This window comes from Podarcis erhardii (assembly GCF_964252035.2).
Source record: "Podarcis erhardii genome assembly, chromosome: Z".
Taxonomy (NCBI): domain Eukaryota; kingdom Metazoa; phylum Chordata; class Lepidosauria; order Squamata; family Lacertidae; genus Podarcis; species Podarcis erhardii.
Genome location: NC_138504.1, coordinates 18,521,453 through 18,538,080, shown reverse-complemented (window position 1 = coordinate 18,538,080; position 16,628 = coordinate 18,521,453). Strand labels below are relative to the sequence as shown.

The 16,628-nt window shown below is 42.1% G+C and overlaps 1 protein-coding gene across 1 annotated transcript in view; it reads left to right on the top strand.

Moving 5' to 3' along the window:
- Nucleotides 1-15,605, top strand: part of UTP14A (UTP14A small subunit processome component) — a 20,408-nt gene extending 4,803 nt beyond the window's left edge. Inside the window, exons 6-14 of the mRNA XM_081848023.1 lie at nucleotides 1,004-1,123; nucleotides 1,246-1,340; nucleotides 2,647-2,770; nucleotides 2,882-2,959; nucleotides 4,131-4,428; nucleotides 9,221-9,570; nucleotides 12,187-12,377; nucleotides 12,467-12,566; nucleotides 13,149-15,605. Of these exons, the coding sequence (XP_081704149.1) occupies nucleotides 1,004-1,123; nucleotides 1,246-1,340; nucleotides 2,647-2,770; nucleotides 2,882-2,959; nucleotides 4,131-4,428; nucleotides 9,221-9,570; nucleotides 12,187-12,377; nucleotides 12,467-12,566; nucleotides 13,149-13,439 (1,647 nt within the window). The 3' untranslated portion in view covers nucleotides 13,440-15,605. The remainder of the gene's footprint in view (nucleotides 1-1,003; nucleotides 1,124-1,245; nucleotides 1,341-2,646; nucleotides 2,771-2,881; nucleotides 2,960-4,130; nucleotides 4,429-9,220; nucleotides 9,571-12,186; nucleotides 12,378-12,466; nucleotides 12,567-13,148) is intronic.
- Nucleotides 15,606-16,628: the final 1,023 nt, after the last annotated feature.

Genomic DNA, 16,628 nt, shown 5'->3' with positions numbered 1-16,628 from the left:
GCTTTGCCACTTCAGCCAAGGCAGCCCTCCCTCTCATCATGTTTGGAGAGCACTCATTCTTAAAACTTCCTGTTTGTATTGGAACTAAAACCTATCCTTACTAAAGACTCTGAAAGGTGTGGTATTCTCCCTTTTTTGAAGGAGGGTTGTGTAGAAATTATTCATGAGTTCTTCAGTAGGGGTGCAGTATAAATGTAACAAATAAATAATAATACATTCTATCTATCTATCTATCTATCTATCTATCTATCTATCTGCCTGCTATGGTTTTTGCTCGGCCAATAACTAACATGCTTTTGGTACGATAAAAGCAGTGAAACAATAAAATAGGAAATAAATTCTAAAAAGTAGTATTACAACAGTCTTCATAGGGACAGAGAAAAGCTAAAACCATAACGACAGCATCTAATCACAAGCTAAAACATTTCAGGGGTAAAACAAACAGAGTTTGAATGCCTGTGCCCCCCCCTCCTTTAAAGGCTTTGCCTGGTTCTAAAACAACATTAAAGTTCAAGCAATCCCCTCTTGCGGAGGGTCTTATGCAACCCGGGGCCACTGCAGAGAAGTCCCTTTTACCTGGTGATCTTCTCACCATAATCTCAGGGCGCTTGTGGGTACACAGTGAGATGAAGCAATCCTTCAGATACTGCAGCCCTAAGCCATGAAGGGCTTGAAATGTCAAAACCAGCCGAGCCTTGGAACTAACTTGAAGCCAGTGAATATGGGAAAGCATCTGTTTAACATGCTCATAACTTCGTTAGTTCCTATGTTGTCTCAAGTTTCCAGATAGTCTCCAGAGGCAGCAATGACAAGCATAGTCTGCAAAGGAAGAGGTAGCATCCCTTCATGTAAAATCAGACTGGCAAATAAAGTATTGTGAGGTCGGGGGGTGAGGGTCCCCTGTTTTGTTAGTGACCTTTTGCAACCTTGTTGGACTAGTCTTTAGAGTAAGCTGAAACTTACCTCTCTGTGTCCATCCTTCCGACGTCTCACCCGCTCTAAGGCACGAACACCCCTGGAGCAAGAAATCTTTGATATTCTGCACAGAGGAAAGCAGCCAGTGAAGGACCCACTCCTGACGCCACAGGAGAAGTCCTCGCTGCAGGCCATGAGTCTGGAGGAGGTGAGTCTAGATCTGGCTGTTTCTGTCCCATTCTCCATCTCTCCCTCCCTCCTGGATCCCACACTGCCTTGCTCTGTAAGCTTTTACAGTCAGCCCTCCTCTCCATTTGTGTGCATTTCCAGGCACAGTTGCGACGTATGCAGCGCCAGAAGGCTCGAGTCCTGCAGTCCTACTACGAGGCTAAGGCACGACGTCAGCGGAAGATCAAGAGCAAAAGGTAAGCAATTGTCGTAGAGCAGCGGCTGGCAACCTACAGTCCCATTAGTTCTGATAGCGGACCACAAAACTGTTGTTCCCCCCCTTCCCCTGCAAGCACAGTTACCTGCTCCGTGCCTGATATCAAATTTTACATTAGGTGTGGGCGCAGGTAAAGACATGGGTGTGAAAGAACAATTGGGAAGCTGCACAGTATGCTCCCAGTTGTTTCTGTTCCAAGAAAGGCTTGATGTGCTGATCAGATGATTGGTCGCAACAGCAAGGCTTGCAGGGATTGGCTGCACTACAGAGTTCTTGAAGAACTCCTTAGTTCAACTGATCCCTGCCCAAAGCAGACATTGCTGTAAGTGCTGATCAGCTGACTTAAGTTGGAGAAAATTTGTGAACAGCCATCCAACCCACCTTCACCCTTTTAAGTTGGCTGCCGGAAAGAAATGAGGCTGGGTGGGAAAAGTCCTCTTCTCACTTTTGTGGATGAGCCCTGTTCAGTTTCTGCATAGTTCCTTGCAGCCCACAAAGGACTAGGCATCTTGCGACTCGCTACACTGGGCTCCTTTGGGAGGGAAGGGCAAGACATAAATGTAATTTTAAAAATAATTAAATAATAAATAACATTTGGAGTATGTTAGAATGAGGAATTCTAAAACAGATTCAAATCTCTGTGCACGCAAAATGAAAACATGCAGCCCCATGTGCGGGTTCTCTGTTCCCCAACAGATGTGGGCTCTGTTTGTTTATTTTTTACACTTTTCTTGCAATGATCTCTTGAGAAGATGGTGTACATTGCTCTCCCCCTCTCTCTCAACATTCCCATGCCCATTTTATCTTTATCCTGTGAGGTGGGTAAGGCAGAGACATTGACTCAGTCAGGGTGACCCATTGAGCTTGACAGCTAGCAGGGATTTGAAACAGACCTTCTGGCCGTAGACTGATACTCCACACAAGGGGTGGGGAACTAGTAGCCCTCAATAAGTTGCTGGATTCCAACTCCTACCATCCCTGGCCATTGGTTGTACTGGCTGAAGTTGAGGGGAGGGCAGCAACATTTAGAGTCACAGTTTTCTTGTCCCTTCTCTAACCACTTCACTGACTCTCTGCTGCAGCCTCTGGCCCTCCAGATGTTGCTGAACTACAATTCCCATCAGCCTCAACAAGCATTGCCAATGGCCAGGGCAAACAGGTTCTACACACCAGCTCTGTTGCCTACCTTGAATCAGGAGTTGGCAGTGATGCCAGTTAGCTGTGTGTCCTTTCCCTCTGGCCTGACTATTCAAGCCTCAGACATTGCTATCTTCCTCTTCCTGAAGGTATCACAGGATGCTTAGGAAGAGCAGGAAACGCAAGGTGCTGAAAGAATTCGAGACGTTGCGGAAAACTAACCCTGAGGCAGCTCTAGAAGAGCTAGCTAAAATTGAGAAAGCGCGTATTGAGGTGAGTGCAGCCCTCTTCCTGTGGTACCGAGATGAGGCCCCTCTGCCTAGTGGAGGGCACTCTCTTACCGTACTCCACCATCGTGACATTTTGCCTTATTTCTCTGTGCAGGAGAGGATGAGCCTGAAACACCAGAACAAGGGCAAGTGGGCCAAATCTACAGTCCTCATGGCAAAGTACAACCTAGAGGTGAGAGACGTGTGGAGCGAGGAGGCTTTATCAGCCAAAACCCGCTCTTAACATGTAATTAAACCAAGGCAGGTGCTTGAGAGGTTTGTTCGAGCTGAAACGTACCTTCCAGAAAAGGGTTGGCTGAAAATATCAGGCTATTCCCATAGAAGTGGTTTTTAGAGCACCTTTAACAACATTTGCAAGTGGGTGATAAAAGGCCTTTCTTTTGTCCGCTTGCCTTCCCGCCATTGGGTGGATTTACATCCAAAGCCAAAAACAGATGGCAAAACATTTTCTGGCCAGTTGCAATTCATACCCTTTCTCCTGGGAAATTGACTTTCACTGGAGAGTATTGTTTGAAATTCTTACTTGGGAGGGGGAGGAAATAGTAGTGAATTATTGTAAGTTGGGCTGTTAAATATTTTACTTGCTTCCTGGGTGGTTATTAGATGGGTGTATGCTTTGCTGGTCCCCTTGTGGCTGAAAATACGGGATACTGTAAGTCAGGGGAGGGCCAAAGATAGATCCACAATCTACTGGTAGATTGTTGGACAATTTGCAGTAGATCAGCAAGGGTTTCTGACTTCTGATTGTTTAACTACAGCTGTGTCAAAAAGAATCCTCCAGCACCAGACCATTCAAGCTCTTATCTGAAATAATACAGAAACAGGTTTGTCTATGCAAACCATCCCAGTATCCATGTTGACTTTTGGGATGCAGCAGATAACTGTCTCCTCCCCCTAAGCCTCCATTTTGCATATGGCGCCAACTTCAAAGGTAGAGTTGTCATATTTCAACAAGTGAAAATCCAGACACAAAAGTTGTTGAGATTTTGGCTGGTTGTTTTTTTGCCAGAGTTTTTGAGCTGTGTGTGTGTGTGTGTGTGTGTGTGTGTGTGTGTGACAGGCATTTTTTAAGCTATTTTATGGAAAATAGGCAAAAACGACACAGCTGACATGAGTTACCATAAGTCCAGATTTTCCCAGACATGTTGCTGATTTCCACCTGGACACTACTTCCAACCGCAGTATTCCGGATATGTCCGGGAAATTCCAGACGTATGGCAACCCTATTTGCACCTGGCTTTGGGAGTTGGATGGACCTGGGGTGGTTCTAGTGAAGAAGCAAAGAATAGCTTTTGTAAGCCTAAGGTCTGCAAGTAAATGCTGTTGCCTGCCTGCCTTTCTAGGCTAGGCAAGCCATGCAGGAGCAGCTGGCCCGGAACAAAGAACTGACCCAGAAAGTACGCCCGGCATCCGATAGCGAGGAAGGTGGCAACGACACCGACGCAGAGGGGGATCTTGTTCCAAGTGTTGTCAATGAGAGGCCTGCTGGGCTGGATCCAGACAACCCCTGGATGTTGGGACGGCCCCACGCAGAGCCCAAGGAGGACCTTCCAGCTGCACCAGAAGACAGCGAAGAGAGTGACGAAGAGATGGAGCCACCTGCAACCAAGGAGGAGACTTTGCTGCAAGGCTTTGTTGCAGGTCAGCAGGGCCAGGGCCATAAAACAATGCATGGTGTGGGGGAAAAGAACAGGGTCATCCAGTGAAAACGATAGGCTGTATATTCAGGATACAATTATTATTATTATTATTATTATTATTATTATTAATTTTCTTTTCTCATAACAATTATTCAATATCATCATTTAACATCCATTTTCTAGGTTTTCCCCCTCCCTGTTGACTTCTCCCAACTTCTACTTCTGGTTTGTTACATTCTGTTTATACATAATGTTCTGTTATCACTAATTATATTTCTTTTTTTTCTTTTTTTCAGAATATTTATTAAGGTTTTACAAAGTCATAAATACAAAAATACATAGTAAAACAAAAAAAAGGAAAAAAACTCTCAAACAAAAATACAGAAAACAAGAAAACTAGAAAAATAGAAAAAAGAAAGTTAAAACAAATCCATTTTTTATAACTTTAAACTCATTAACTTGTTTCTTTGACTTCCTCACACCTCCCCTTTTTGTATTCCCATTAATATAATCAAATCAGCAAATCCTTACCCTTTTTCATTTATCTTAACTCTATATCTTAACATATTATAACTCTATATTTTCGCCCATTATCAATTCATTTTTGCATACTCTTTTTAACTTTGTTGCTAATGCCACTTATTTTCAATCCAACATCATTTTAACATTCATTAATTTGACAGTGTTTCTGCAGGTAGTCTTTAAATTTCTTCCAATCTTCTTCCACCAACTCTTCTCCCAGGTCCCGGATTCTGCCAGTCATTTCCGCTAATTCCATATAGTCCATCACCTTCATCTGCCACTCTTCCAGGGTGGGTAGATCTTGTGTCTTCCAATACTTTGCAATAAGTATTCTTGCTGCTGTTGTTGCATACATCACTAATTATATTTCTTGTTATCTGTAAATAAAGTTGTGAATGTTTCTTTAAATCCTGCTAACGAGTCCATGTTTTTTTCTTGTTTCTGCAAGTGTGTTGTAAAGTGTTCCCATTCTTTTCAAAAGTCACTATTGTTCTTTTCACGCAGTTTGGCTGTTAATTTTGCCAGTTCTGCATAGTTCATCAGTTTTTCTTGCCATTGTTCTTTAGGTGATATTTCTCCAGTCTTCCAGTTCTCTGCTATTAGGATTCTTGCTCCCGTAGGTGTAGGCGTACATGAATAATGTCTGATTTTTCTTTGGCATTTCTTGTCCTAGAATATCTAACAAAAAGACTTCTGGTTTTTTCACAAAGGTTATTTTAAACATTTTTTTCAATTCATTATATATCATTGCCCAATTTTTAAAAATAATCTTACAATCCCACCACATGTGATAAAACGTACTTTCCCCTTCTTTACATCTCCGAAAGTTCTTTTGTTCTGTTTTGTACATTTTGGCCAGTTTTAATGGTGTAAAGTACCACCTGGACATCATTTTCATATAATTCTCTTTCAACAATATACAATCCGTAAATTTCAAGTTCACTTTCCAAAGCCTTATCCAATCCTCAAATTGTATGTTATGACCTATGTTCTGTGCCCACTTCATCTTTCCCATTCCATCAGAATATTATACGCCTCCTTTAACAATTTAGAATTATCATCTATGATATCCTTTTGGAATTTGGAAACTGTAAGTGAATTCTCTCTTGTTGTCTTCCATGAAGATTTCATTTAATGCCTATAATGTAACCAACTCTGAAGGTGTTCCTTTATCTCATCGTAATCTTTCAATTTCCACTTTCCTTTTTGTTCTACTAATAAATCTCTATACAGTGGTGCCCCGCAAGATGAACGCCTCGCAAGACGGAAAACCCGCTAGACGAAAGGGTTTTCCGTTTTGGAGGCGCTTCGCAAAACAAATTTCCCTATGGGCTTGCTTCGCAAGACGAAAATGTCTTGTGAGTTCCTGCGGGGTTTTTTCCCTTTTCCCCCCCTTTTCCTAAACCGCTTATCAGCTGATCCGCTGATAAGCCGCTTATCAGCTGATCCGCTAAAAGCCGCTAGACCGCTAATAGCGCTAATCCGCTAAGCTGTCAATGGGCTTGCTTCGCAAGACGAAAAAACCGCTATACGAAGAGCCTCACGGAACGGATTAATTTCGTCTTGCGAGGCACCACTGTATGTTGGCCATATTCCTTTCATCACTTCATTATTGAAGTGATAATGCTTCAATAGGTCACAACCACCACGGAGTTTTGGATTCCAGTAATTCTTTGTATTTTTCCCATACCCTTATCAGGGACTTTCTAATTATGTGATTGTGGAATCCTTTGTGTACCTTTGCTTTTCCATACCACAGATATGAATGCCAACCGAATCTGTTGTCGTGTCCTTCTAAGTCTATTGCCTCCTCTTTTTCCAATTTAATCCAATCCCGAATCCAAATAAGGCATGCTGCTTCGTAGTAAATTTTAAAATCTGGAAGAGAAAAGTCTCTTCACTGTTGTAAGTCTGTAAGTATTTTGTGCTTTATCCTTGGCCTTTTCCCATTCCAAATAAATTTTGAAATATCTTGCTGCCATTTTTTGAAGCAAGCATTTTTACTTATTATCGGTATTGTCTGAAAAAGGAACAGCATTTTTGGCAGTACATTCATTTTTATTGCAGCAATTCGTCCTAAAAAAGAGAGGTTCATCCTATTCCATATTTCCAAATTCCTTTTTATTTCATTCCAATTTTTTTTCATAATTGTCTTTGTAAATACAGTGGTACCTCGGGTTAAGAACTTAATTCGTTCTGGAGGTCTGTTCTTAACTTGAAACTGTTCTTAACCTGAAGCACCACTTTAGCTAATGGGGCCTCCTGCTGCCACTGCGCCGCCGCTGCATGATTTCTCTTCTCATCCTGAAGCAAAGTTCTTAACCTGAGATAATATTTCTGGGTTAGCTAACAGTTTGGTTTTGTTTTTATTAAGTTTAAAACCTGCCACTTGTCCAAACTTTTGATTTTTTTCTATTACTCTAGGGAGAGAATTATTTGGATCTTCTACGGTAATAACCAAATCGTCCACAAAGGCTTTCAATTTATGTTCATTTTTCTTCATTCATATTCCTGCTACTTCTTTATCCATTCTAATATTCCTTGCCAGAACCTCCAGGACCAGAATGAACAAAAGCGTTGATAATGGACATCCTTGTCTACTTCCTTTTTGTATTTTACATTGGTTTGTTATCACCTGGTTAATAATCAATTTTGCATTCTGTTCTGAATAGATATTCCCTTGTTAAATTTTACTCCAAATTCCATTTTTTCAAGAACTTTTCCATGAAGTCCCAAGAAACATTATCAAATGCTTTTTCTGCATTTATAAACATCAATGCTGCTTGTTTTTCATTTTGCACTTCCAGGTATTCAATTATGTTTAAAATGTTTCTGATAATATTTTTCATTTGTCTGCCTGGAAGAAATCCTGCTTGGTCTTGATGTAAACGTTCCTCCAAAGAACTTTTCATTCTGTTAGCAAGGATATATGCAAATAGTTTGTAATCGTTGTTTAATAGTGAGATGGGCCTACAATTTTTTACCAATGTTATATCTGAATCTTGTTTTGGTGTTAATGTTATATAGGCCTCTTTCCATGTTTCTGGGGCTTCCCCTGTTTTTAAAATCTCATTCATCATATATTTTAAGGGAATCACAAGCTGTTCATTTAATTTTTTATAATACTTTGCTGAAATTCCATCTGGTCCTGGGGATTTGTCTGTCTTTGCTTGATTTATTGCATCTAATATTTCCTGCGATGTTATTTCGCCATTTAATAGTATCCGTTTTTCATCTTTTATTTTTGGAAGACTGCTGCTTTTTATATATTCTTCCATCAGTGTCTTCTTTTCAATTCCTTTTTTGTAAAGATCTGTGAAGTACTTAATGAAGTCTTCCCTTATTTCCTTTTGTTTGTCAGTGACCTTACCATTATGTTTTATCTTATTTATATAATTTTTTTGTTCACTTTTCCTCATTTGCCATGCCAGTAATTTCCCTGGCTTGTTGGCATGTTCAAAATACTTTTGTTTCATCCTTTTAATTTTCCAATCCAACTTATTTCCTCATTAATCAACAGTGAGTATTGAATTTGTAATAGTTTAATTGCCTGTTTAACCATGTCTTTATTTGGTTTTTTATCTTTTCTCCTTGGACTTTGATTTGTACCACTAGAATCCTCCCTTTATTGTCTTTTTGGATTAGCTTGGGTTCAAGTGCAGGTTTAATGTAAAATACTACACCACGTCTTTTAGCATTGTCTGCTGAAATAAAATCCATTCCTAATCTTTTTATTAATCAGAATTACTTTGTGTTTGTTTGCTACGTGTGTTTCCTTCAGGGGGAAAAAAGTATATTTTGACTGCTGTAAGAAGCAATCATTTTATTTAGCTAGTTGACAGAAGTTTGCATACTGCTTACTTGACTGCTTAAATCTCCACATGGTTTTAGAAGGAACGAACTGAAATATTTCTTTTAAAAATACTGACAAATGCAAAAACAGGTCAACATTTATTTTAAAACTCAAAATAAATAGAAATAAAATCTGTTGTATTAAAACAATATGCCTGGGTAGGCTTGCTGGGGGGGGGGGTGTGATGTATTCCAAAAAGTTGATTAGTGAAAATTTTGGGTCTGCCGATATTAACCATGGTGGCAATATGGAGCATCCACATCCCAAGGCAGTGTACCCTTGAGTACCAGTTGCTAAAGAGCAGCAACACAGAGAGAGCCTTGGTTTTCCTACCCTGCAGGATGCTGGGCTAGAGTGATGTCTGATCCAGCAGTGCCCTTCAGATGCTATGTTAATTTGTGTCGTGTTCTTGCTTCAGGTCTTAACAGTGAGGAAGTGATGCCCAAGGTGACGGACGTGCTTTTACCAGCACCCCCAAGCCCTGTGCCAGAGGGGCCGCTCCTGAGTGAAAAGCTGGAACGGCTTCATACCTTAGAGGATATGGAGGCCATAGAGACAGAGGAAGTCCCACTGGAAAACGGAATGCCAGAAGTCAACGGTGCTGAACTTCAGCAGCCTCCGGAAGCTGAGTCATCGCCCAAGGGCGGCAAGACCCAGAGCTCCAAGAAGAAAACCAAGCGCAAGGCTCTGATTGATCTGAAGGCAGTGCTGGCTCAGCCACTTCGTCCCATTCAGTGTCCGTTTTTGCCTTCTGCTGTACAGGATGAGGTGAGCACCATTGTTGTTATTTAGTTGTTTAGTCGTGTCCGACTCTTTGTGGCCCCATGGACCAGAGCACGCCAGGCACTCCTCTCTTCCACTGCCTCCCGCAGTTTGGTCAGACTCATGTTTGTAGCTTCGAGAACACTGTCCAACCCTCTCGTCCTCTGTCGTCCCCTTCTCCTTGTGCCCTCCATCTTTCCCAACATCAGGGTCTTTTCCAGGGAGTCTTCTCTTCTCATGAGATGGCCAAAGTATTGGAGTCTCAGCTTCAGGATTTGTCCTTCCAGGGAGCACTCAGGGCTGATTTCCTTAAGAATGGATAGATTTGATCTTCTTGCAGTCAAGATTCTCAAGATTCTCCTCCATCACCATAATTCAAAAGCAGTGAGCACCATTAGGAGGGGCTAATCAGGGGTTCCATGGATCCGGAAGAGCTAAGTGCTAACACTTTACTTGCACTGTGCCCCTTCAGGCTAACGGCGTGGGAAGCGTTCATCTTTGAAAGCTCCCCAATGGGAGAAAGCTAGTATGTCAGGGAGAAGGTTTAATCTCCTTGGCGGGTTTGTTTTCCAGCTGCAGGGAGCCTTATCCCAATGCATCAGGGAAGAGAGAGCATGCTTTACATTAGGGATGGGAGGGAGCTGTGGCCCTCCAGATGTCATTAGTCAACACCCATCAGCTCCAGTTAGCATAGCCAACTATGCTAAGGGTAGTTGTAGTCCAATAACATCAGGAGGTCCACAGGTTCCCCTTCAATCACATGTAGAAGGGCTTTGGTTCATTCCTTGTTTTGTTTCTCATTAAAAACTGATTTTGGGTAGCAGAACTAGAAGCCGTATTTGCCTAGAGTTATTGGAGACCCAGCACTGAGCTAAAAGGACCAACTGTCTCACTGTATGAGAAAGCCAATCATTGCCTTCACAGATTAGCTTTTTCAGAGCAGGCTGGCCCAGTTCAGAAATGAATGGCAAATTAGGATTTATTGTTAGAAGAAGAAACCTGAGGCTCATGCACTCCTCCACATGTATAAGAGGAGGCTGAAAGCTTCTACTTTACCCCTTTTTAAAAAATGTTTTTATTTGAATGCACACACATTGTGTGTGTGTGTGTATATATATATATATATATATATATATATATATATACACATATACATATATACATACATATAGAGTATTAAGAATAATAAGCTGGTGAAAGCACCTAAATATTAACAACAGCAATTACAAAAAAAACAAAAACTAGGATATTAACATTAGTACAATTTATATGCCTAGAGAAACTTAGACATTAAATAGGAGTAACTAATAATAGAATGGTACCTCGGTTCTCAGACGAAATCCATTTGCTTTTTCGAAAACCGAGGCACGGCTTCCCATTGGCTTCAAGAGCTTCTTCCCCTAAGCGGAAGCCGCATTGCACATTCGGATTCTGAAAAGTGTTCAAAAACGGAAGCATTTACTTCCAGGTTTTCAGTGTTCGAGAACCAAAACATACAACAATGCAGGCATTCGGGAACCGAGGTTCCACTGTATAACCAAAGGGACATTATTATGCTTTCACTTTTGAATTAATCACAGTTCCCTGTTAAGTCCGAACTTGAGGAACTGTGGTTAGGTGTCTTCAATATGCTGGTTTATTTTTTAATGAGCAGCAGATAAAACAAATTTCTGTTCCACAAGTGCAGACATAACAAGGAACTGTTCAGAGCTTACAAGCAGGTGATTTCAACCTCCTTTCACATAAAGAAGGGAGAGAGGAAGGGACAGCAGCAGCACACTGACGCGAATAAAATCGTTGGAAGGAACCAGGAGGGTAATCTAGTCCAACCCCCTGCAATGCAGGACTCTTGCCCAACATGGGGCTCAAACCCACAACCCTGAGATTAAGAGTCTCTTGTTATGCAAGTGTATTATTATCTAATCAGCCTTCCAGGGGGTGTTTGACTATGGCTCCCATTATCTGTAAGCATTGGTTTTGCTAACTGGAGGGTGATGGGAATTGGAGTCCATCAGTATTGGGGGGGGCACATTGGGGTGGGCTGCAATGTGACAAAGCATGCTTTGTCATTTAGTTTGAATCATGCCAGCATGTCTTAAGCAGACAGCTTGTGTACTACAGGAAAGTATTCGAGGACCGAACTGCTCCAGAGAATTCTTGCAAGCGAGCTGAGTCACATGCTGCTGGGAAAGGGAAGGAGGTGTTTTAAAATCCAAACACCAGAGCTCCCAGACAGACCTCTGGGCAGAGAAATTCCTTCCTGCTCCAAATCCCTGCACTGAGTCAGACTCTGTGAGCAGCAGCAATTCAGCAATCTCCTTGAATGAGCTTTCATTGGATGTAGTTCCGTGCCACTCAGCAGTATCATGCTCCCCATTGGTTAAGGATTCAAAGTGGGGAGGAGACTCATTTGTCTGTTCTCTTCGTTCATTGTACACCTGTCTTTTGGCTCCAGCAGGGCCTTCAAGAAAGCTTAACAACACTTTCCGTAGAACAATTACATTTCCAATTGAGCATCAAGGTCACTGTTAGATTATACTCTTCCTGTTTTAGTTACCTGTTGTCTGGAAATCCTGTGAGACTCCTTGTCCACCTGCCTGCTGATCTTTTTCTCCCTTGCAGCTAGAGATGGGCAAAGACCAGCGACAGGTGATCCGGGAGGCCTTTGCAAGTGACAACGTCGTTGCTGACTTTATGAAAGAAAAGCGTCGGGCAGAGCAGAACAGCAAACCGAAAGTTATCAATCTGGTGCTTCCAGGATGGGGCGAGTGGGGAGGTGCGGGACTACAGCCGAGTAAGATGAAGAAGAGACGGTATGTTTCAGGGCGGAAGCTTAGTGGTCTGTCACTGCCAGCTGTCACCTGCTTCACCTCCCTTCTTCCTTTTCTTTTTTGCCCTCTAGGTTCCTTATCAAACCAGCAGCTGGGCCCCCAAGGAAAGACAGGCACCTGCCCAATGTTATCCTGAGTGAACAGCGCAATATTTCAGCAGCAGTTCATCAGGTGAGTTTATCACTCTGGCCTGGGAGACTGCCATTCACGCTTTCACCTGCAGAAACAATGTGGGGGAAAGAAAATGCAGTATAAATGTTCTTAGAATCACAGAATTCTAAGATGTTAGAATTGACTTCTTTTTCTTCTTAATTACAGTGGTGCCCCGCAAGACGAACGCCTCGCAAGACGGAAAACCCGCTAGACGAAAGGGTTTTCCGTTTTGGAGGCGCTTCGCAAAACGAATTTCCCTATGGGCTTGCTTCGCAAGACAAAAATGTCTTGTGAGTTCCTGCGGGGGTTTTCCCCCTCCCCCCCCTTTTTCCTAAGCCCTAAGCCGCTTATCAGCTGATCCGCTAAAAGCCGCTAATAGCGCTAATCCGCTAAGCTGACAAAAAAATCCGCTAAGCAAGACGAAAAAACCGCTATACGAAGAGCCTCACAGAACGGATTAATTTCGTCTTGCGAGGCACCACTGTATAGAGTTGGAAGGGACCTCAAGGGTTGTCTAGTCCAACTCCCTGCAATGCAGGAATGTAATTAAACTCTGTGAATTTAACTGTGCCATTAAACTACTTCTTCACTACACTGCAGGTGAGCCAGCTGCCCTTCCCCTTTGAGAACAGCAAGCAATTTGAACGCAGCATCCAAGCACCCGTGGGCCCCACTTGGAACACCCAGCGTGCTTTCCAGCGTCTGACAGCTCCTCACATTGTCACCAAGCCTGGCCACATCATCCGGCCCATCAGTGCTGAGGACAGTGAGCTGCTCTGCAAAGTGGAAAAGGCAAACGGCATGGGAAGGGAGCCGGATTTGGCACTGTCTTTGTCACCCCACAGTCATCACCCACGCCATGCTTCAAAGAGGAAGGGTCGGCGGAGCTAAGTCCTACAGGGACTCCGCCATACAGGCCAGACTCCTTGGGCTAACTGGCATTGTTGTCTTCTTATTTTCTTCAGTCAATTTTATTGATTTTCAGTATATAACACAGAAACACATACAACAAATGTCTTCGTTTCCCATTCCTCCCTCCCTCCCTCCATTTATTCCCACGGAACAAATCAGTTTATTAAATTCTGCCAGAGTCCATTGAGTGAATTAGGTGGATGCCGGTCATCAGGATTATCATTTTGAAAACCCAATGAAAGGGTGACAAGTTTCAGACATCTATGTCTTCTGTGCTGTTCAGTGTTTGTACTCTCCTTGTTCGTTTTTCCAGTAAGGGAAATTGTCTGTGCATCTTGCTTCCACACAGAATTCTGTGAATGATCCAGTCTCTTCCATTTCTGTGCCACCAAGTGGAAAGTGAATCTATTAACCATTTGTATAAAACTGTGGAACAGTAGAGTTTGAAGGGATCTCTGAGGGTGACCTAGTCTAACCCTCTGCAATGCAGGAATCTCAACACGCGATCCCTTGTCCAATTTGAAACCATACCAGACCCTGCTCAGCTTTACAAATGTGTTAGTAGTTTTATTGCTGCAGTTGAAATTAAGCTGATCTTCCCTGGAAATGGTTAACAGTCCTAAACTTGATGTGCAATCTGCATGTTGCCCCTTGATGTGGCTTCCTCCCCCCACCCTGTGAACACCTTTTACCAAAAGGATGTACATAAGTCACATGTGGAACATTGTACCAATTGTATTGCAAGCTTACAAACACAAGTATGATAATGATTTATTACTATAGCTGCATGTTAGTGATGTCAGATGCCATTTATGTAACAGCTTAAATGTAATCACTCATATATGAGTTGAGACTAATGCTAAAGGTTTTTTGGTCCATAAATTATTCCAATCCACATCTTCCCTTTCTATGCTAAATCAGTTTCCCACAGCCATTTTACATGATCATGTTGTCCAATTGTTAGCTGGCTGAGTATTTTGAAAAGCATAGGTTTGTATTGCATATTATCATTCTAATTGTATTTTGTAGATGAGCCGCATCATTATACTTCTGGAAGTGTTGGTAAACCACTGTCAATCTTAGGTCTTTTGCCTTGATGGACAAACCTTACCAAATATTTTAAGAGTTTCAATCAATATACAAATAGGAATAGTCTGAAATGAAAACAATTTTTGTAATACCATCATTTTTACCCATGATGCTCTTACCATTCATGATAGGTTTAACTTGGGCCTATTACTTACGGTCTTTAACAGTATCTTTGGTAATGGTAAAAAAGTACTTTTATCAAGCTTTACCCAAGAATTCCTAGATATTTTACATGGTGGGGGCAGATCTTAAAGCCTGTGATCACTTTGAATGTATCACAATTCACAGGATATCTCTGAACTACTTGTTCAGAGATAGCCCAGCAATTTTACCATATGCTTTCCATCTCCCTGTTGGCCTCTGACAGTGATTAGTCTGGATCAGAGATCATCAGTGCGATATAATCAGCAAATAAATTGAGAGGGTAAGTCTGACCGTTGCGCAGATGACGTCACCACCACCCTGTCTTTTTAAATAAGTGTTATTTGTTTTTTGAGAAACAAATTTAACAAAATACAACTTGCCAGTTGTTCCCTCAATGTCAAATTTTCAATGTCATTTTCTCCTGATAACTCAACAGCCCATATGCGCATATATCATGAGGCAAGTGACAGACCCATCACCAAATTTCCAGCATTTAGCTTTTTGAGGCCAACTGGAGTTTATTCTAGTGTTTAGCTTCCACTTAATTGAAGAAGCTAGCTGTCTGTGAGTTCAGTCAGTTGTGTTTTCTTGGAGGGAAAGAAGGGAAGATGGGATAGGGTATTCCATGTGAAGACATTGGTCTACTAGCCACGAATTTGGTGACAAGGTTGGTTGGTTTAAAAGTGCAAGCTTGTATTGAAATATATGTTTAATACCTGGCTCTTTTTCATAAGCAAATTACTTTAAAAATAATGCAGTTGGGTTTGTTCATCTCTTCCAAGATTAATTGCCATACTCTACTCAACCTACTATGGGAAAAAACTAAAAATATACTGCTACTTCAACAGGCTCAAGGGAAATAAAGCTATTAACATGTATTTATCTCCAATAAAACTTCTACATTTGATTGCATCATGTGTGGGATTGTTGTTGTGACTTCCTGAGGTGTAAATCTAAGAATCGGTGCTGAAAGCTATTAATATTTGCACATTTAAAATGCTGTTAATTGTGTGCATGTGTGTGTAGAAAACAACTACACCTTATAAGCAGAAATGGGAGTGAGAGTGCAGAATACAAATAATTACAAATGACACTTCTATGGCAAATTGTTCCTGTGTTGGCTCTAAAGACTGAAAGCATATTTTGCAGATCAGCACTGTCACGCTACGTGTTTCCATTGCCCCTGCTGCAACATATGAACAGCCTGCTATAGAGATAAGGAGTGTTCAGGTCTTGGCCTGAACTCTCAAACTCTGTATCCAAGGGCAAAAGCAGGGGTTTGCATGGCAGCCCCACTTCCAAGGTTCGGTGTGCCCGGTGTTAAGTGGGAAAGGTATATCAGAGTCCTCAATGTGAGATGTTCTATGTTCAAGAAAACAGAAGTTTTCAAAAAGCCCTGCAGACCTTTCTTGCTCCACACAAGGGAGGTTGGGGACACAGCAAGGGTGCTGCACGAAAGGATGTTAGGGCACGTCCACATTTGTCTGATGCCCAGAGTTACATGATTCACATGACCAAGTTAATGCCTGTAGCATTTAGGACAGGGGTCAGCAAACTTTTTCAGCAGGGGGCCGGTCCACTGTCACTCAGACCTTGTGGGGGGCCGGACTATATTTTTTGGGGGGGGGATAACGAATTCCTATGCCCCACAAATAACCCAGAGATGCATTTTAAATAAAAGGACACATTCTACTCATGTAAAAACACGCTGATTCCCGGACCGTCCATGGGCCAGATTTAGAAGGCGATTGGGCTGCATCCAGCCCCTGGGCCTTAGGTTGCCTACCCATGATTTAGGACCTGGAGAGGAAGATTAACCCTACACAGGCCCATGGTCCCAGTGGAAATCGCCTGCCAGAAGCTATTGGTTGCATGGGATGTGAGCTGCTCTTTGTACCAATGGAAGCTTTTATCTCAATGCGAATAGTTTCAGGA